The sequence below is a fragment of the Rhinopithecus bieti genome, unplaced genomic scaffold, assembly GCF_001698545.2.
Source record: "Rhinopithecus bieti isolate Rb0 unplaced genomic scaffold, ASM169854v2 scaffold_12689, whole genome shotgun sequence".
Taxonomy (NCBI): Eukaryota; Metazoa; Chordata; class Mammalia; order Primates; family Cercopithecidae; genus Rhinopithecus; species Rhinopithecus bieti.
Window position 1 is genome coordinate 2128953 of NW_016807758.1, and position 5272 is coordinate 2134224.

Genomic DNA, 5272 nt, shown 5'->3' on the forward strand with positions numbered 1-5272 from the left:
ATTTTTTTTTTTTTTTTTTTTTTTGAGACAGAGTCTAGCTCTGTCGCCCAGGCTGGAGTGTAGTGGTGCGATCTCGGCTCACTGCAACCCGCGCCTCCTGGGTTCAAGGCATTCTTCTGCATTAGCCTCCCAAGTAACTAGGATTACAGGCACGTGCCACCACGCTTGGCTAATTTTTTGTATTTTTAGTAGGGATGAGGTTTTACTGAGAGTAGATTTTTTTAATGCACTGTAAGATTAGGAAATATGCTATATATATAAAACTTTTACAAAAGCTTAAATAACCTTTATTGGAAAACATGCTTTATTAGTAATATAAAAAGAAGAAATTTGTCTTAACTGCCTGTTGGGACTTTCAAGAAATGGGACTTTCAAGAAATTGAGAGTTAATGTTGGTAGCATCGTTATGGGGCTAAAAAAGGTGTGCAATTTAAGAGGTTAAACAAAGTTAAAAACTGATGAACAACAGTCATTGCAGAAAAGGAAGAATAAGTTTAATTTTTTCAGATAAAGTCTTTCCAGAGGATTTTGTTTCTATCCCAGTTCCTAAAGAAGGTTTATTCTTCCAGTATGTGAAATACACAAAGGATGGGGGATACAGAAGATAATTGTTTTAATAAACTAGAGCTGATTGCACCTTTTGTGGAAACATATCAGTGACTGGGGTGGGTGCAAGTCAGAGGCTTGGTGATGGTGATAAGTGATTTGTAATAATCACTGCAATAATTTCATTATCCTTATTTCTTTCTGAAATTGTATTGTGTATCTTTTCTCTCCACCTTCTTCCCTTCCAGAGGCTCTCCCTATAGAGAATCTCCTTTGGGTCATTTTGAAAGCTATGGAGGAATGCCCTTTTTCCAGGCTCAGAAGATGTTTGTTGATGTACCAGAAAATACAGTGATACTGGATGAGATGACCCTTCGGCACATGGTTCAGGATTGCACTGCTGTAAAAACTCAGTTACTCAAACTGAAACGTCTCCTGCATCAGGTGAGTACATAATGAACATTTCCAGCTCTGATATTTTGAATTGCAAAATGGATTGACTTTAGTTTTTTTTAAAAAAATAGTTACTTGGGTTTATAATTTTTTTTAGATTTCTGTAGAATAATGCTTGTAAATAGTATATAATAGAAAGTTTTGTGGAAAAAAACCTGTAGGATATTGCATGAGGGTCTCATTACACAGTCCCTGGTATTCACGAGTTGTGTGATATTTGGTAAGGCAATCTCTGCGTCTGTTTATTTTCATAATAACTACATTGTAAGATTGTTGAGAGAATTAGAAATAGTAGTTGTAAGTTGGCTAATCCAATGCCTGAAACAGAGTAGTTATTCAGTATTCAGTGGCTGCTACTATGATTTGAACTAAGTGACAAATAAGAAACAACAATTTTTGCTTTACATAATGGTAGTCATATAATTCAGTTTTTGTTTGGGATCTTCAAGTTTAATCTTCTCCTTTTTTTTTTTTTTTTTTTTTTTTTTTTTGAGGAAATCTAGACTCATAGCAGTACTGTCACTTGGTCACTTGTCCAAAGTTCACTTGTCCAAAGTCACAGGATAACTTGATGTCGGATCCTGGCATCTGATTCAGTAGCATTTAGTTTGTTTAAGCATTTAGCACTTACAGACAAGGTCAGATGCATAGCAGAAAATCAAGGAATAAAATACTAATTTTAAGTCATAGATACTTTCCATTTGCTTTTAAATCTGTATTTGTACTTTGTACAATAGCCAACTTTAGCTTAAAACTACAGTTAAGAAAGAATAGCCTGACTTCTCTCTGCTGCTCAGTTTGCTTTGTGTCTTAGAATTCCTGGTGGCCATCAAAACAAAACATGCGGTATATGGACACGAAAGGCTAGTTGAAGTGAAATTTGGCTCCTGTGTTACAAATGATGGTTAATGTAAATATTCTGTTAAAGTCAGGTAAATTGTTTTCTGTTACTCAGGGATTTTCTATACTACTCTCCATTCTTGTGGATATTTGACTACTGTTTTGAAAAGAAACTTTTCTGTACTAAAGAACAAAAGAGTAGAGAATCCTTTTTGGATATGGGATTGTTCAACTTCTCTTGAGGCAGAAGTAAATTATATGATTGAATTATCCAGACATTGAGCTTACAGCCTAGTTTAACTGTAACTAGAAAATAGGCATTGGTATATAGTGTTTTTCTGCTGACTGGTCTGGGGAGATGATTTTTTGTTTAGGAGTTTTAGTGTCAAAGGGGAGAGGTGGTAGGGAATGGTGGGAAATAGGTAAAATATGTCAAATATCCACTGTGAGCCAGTCATTGTACTAGCTATACCACGTACCATCTTTTGTGTTTGGGTGTTTTGTCCTGAATCATGAAGCATGACTAAATATCAGCTAATAAGACCAGGCCACCTCTAATAATGAAAGAAGTAGCATAATTCAGGTAGTTGTAGGTGAATTGGTAACCAATGATTGGTACCATAAAAATAAAAAAGTGTTTTTTGAGGTTCTTTGTGTAAAGTTGTAAATGGTTCTTTTCTGTCATTATGGCCTCTGAAATCTTAGGTACTACACACAGATAAAATTGACCCTATTTTTTGTTATGTGATGACAACAAAATTATGAGGAGAAAATTGTAAAATCTTTTTAGGTCATCTTTAAAGTTTCCCAAATGCTAATGGAAGTTTAAAGATGACTGAGTTTAAAATTTCATGTCATTGCCTCTTTAAATTTGTTTCTAATGTGACTGAATTAAAAAAACAATGTGATACGTATATATACTTTTCAAAAAAATTTCATACACTATTTAAAGGCTTAATGAAAAAACAGTACGTCTGGCCCCCTCCCCACCTCAGTCAACCTGTTCTCATCCGAACTGGTTACTGTCCAAAGCTTCTCTAGAGCTGTCATGCAGGGACTTACTTTTTCCATAATCTGGGACTGGGTCCATTCTTTCTATAACCATGTCTTCTTTCTTCCTAGTTTATTCTCTCACTTTGCTGGAATATATCTTTAATTTACTTCCTAAGAGAGGATTAATGAATGGCATACTGTTTTGGTTACTTCATTACTGAAATCTCTTTATTCTGGTCTCACTTATGATTGATACTAAGTTTCATTGGTGTGAAATAGTTTTGTTGCAATAGAAGAGAGTTTTCCCTTAGAAATTTGAGGGGATTGCTTTTCTAGGATCTTATTTAGCCATTGAATGGTCTACTACATTCTGATCCATTGTACGTTGTGTTTTGCTTGTTTTTATCTCTGGGATATTTTTAATCTTTTATTTCTAGCATTCTGCAGTTTCACAGTGATGTCCTTAGATTTGAGTTTTGTTGTAGTTGGTTGGTTGTTTTCCACTTAATGTTTTGGCAGTTATTAGGCTCTTTGGCAATTAATGTAGTGTGAAATTTTCTTGTTATTTCTATGAGTATTCTCTTTATTTTCTCTGTTATCTTTCTGGAATCTTTAGTAATCAGAAACTAGAATTTCTGAATTGAAGCTCCTCACCTTTTAATTTTCTCTTATACATTTTTCTTTTTCTTTGAGTTTGGTTATGTTTCCTGGTATATTTTCTCGACTTGATATTCCAGCTCTCTATTTGATTTAACTGTTTATCTTGGCAATCATTATTTTCAATTTCCAAGAACTTTCGTGTATGCTGTTCCTTATTCATATCATTCAACTGTTTTTTTCAGGAACTATGGTAAGTAGAGAGTTTCTGTTTGTTCTGTTTCATTTTGTTGAGAATTCTTTGGTTCCCTGTATTCTTTCTCTTTTTAAATGGTCATTTTGTTCTTTATGCTTATTTTGATTTCTCTTTCTTTTGGAATATTTCTTCAAATTTATAATAATTCTTTGTTGTTTATTCAGAACTTTGTACATGGGCCAGGCTTGTCAACTGGCTGGTTTTACTTTATGCATTCTATGGATATCAGTGGACCCTCAGCATGTACTGAGTGAAGGGTTTTTCCTTCTGGGGTGGTTGTAATTTATCCAAAGAAGAAACCTGATTTTATGTTGGGAATAAAGTAGAAGACTGAGAAAATGTTCGTTTCTTACATAGACTTTGAATTCATTCCCACATTTTTAACCTTAAGGGGTCATAAATGTGTGTTTTTCTCTATCTGGCAAAATGGGTAATAAAAGAATGAGAAGAAGATAAATTCAGAAGGTTGGACATTCAGTAGGAAAAGTAGTGAGATCTCTTTGGCTTCTCATTGTCCTAAAAAGATGGTGGAGGAAGGTGATGGTGCTACATTAAAAGAAAAGTAAAGGACAAGTAGATACGGTGTGAAACTGTGAATTGTATATTGATTTGGACAGATCAGCTATAAAGGACATTTTGGATTAGTTGGGAAAATTTGAGTATGGTCTGTATATTATATGAGATGGAAATTTACTAAAATGGAAAGGGGAGATTGTTGACTGAAAAAAGTAGGTTATAAGGCTATATGTACATTATGATCATTTATCTATCTATATTTATCTATATTATACATGCCTGTATGTATATCTCGCAGAGGGCTAGTGCTCTAGGTGTTACTAGTGACTGATTCCTGGATGGTGAGAATGTAATTTCTTTTTTGTGTGTTTTTTAAAAATCTATGTTTTCTCATTTCTAATTCTCCACACATTATTGTTTCTGGGGGATAAAAGGGGTTTTTTAAAAGGTATGTGTCTTACCAGTGATCAGTTAATTAACTGAATATGTTACAAATATAGGATGCTCACACTACCTGACTCCAAACTGTACTACAAGGCTACAGTAACCAAAACAGCGTGGTACTGGTACCAAAACAGATATATAAACCAATGGAACAGAACAGAAATAATGCCACACATTTACATTTACACACATTTACAACCATCTGACCTTTGACAAACCTGACAAAAACAAGAAATGGGGAAAGAATTTCCTATTTAATAAATAGAATTGGGAAAACTGGCTAGCCATATGCAGAAAACTGAAACTGGACCCCTTCCTTACACCTTATACAAAAATTAACTCAAGATGGATTAAAGACTTAATTAGACCTAAAACCATAAAACTCTAGAAGAAAACCTAGGAAATACCATTCAGGACATAGATGTGCGCAAAGACTTCATGACTAAAACACCAAAAGCAATGGCAGCAAAAGCCAAAATTGACAAATGGGATCCAATTAAAGAGCTTCTGCACAGCAAGAGAAACTGCCATCAGCGTGAACAGGCAACCTACAGAAGGGGAGAAAATTTTTGCAATCTATCCATCCGACAAAGGTCTAATATCCAGAGTCTATAAGGAATTTAAACA

The 5272-nt window shown here is 34.3% G+C and overlaps 1 protein-coding gene across 1 annotated transcript in view; it reads left to right on the forward strand.

Moving 5' to 3' along the window:
* CCSER2 (coiled-coil serine rich protein 2) overlaps positions 1-5272 on the forward strand; it is a 199473-nt gene that overhangs the window by 122889 nt on the left and 71312 nt on the right. The window contains 1 exon segment of the mRNA XM_017883729.1: positions 795-990. Within this exon segment, the coding sequence (XP_017739218.1) occupies positions 795-990 (196 nt within the window).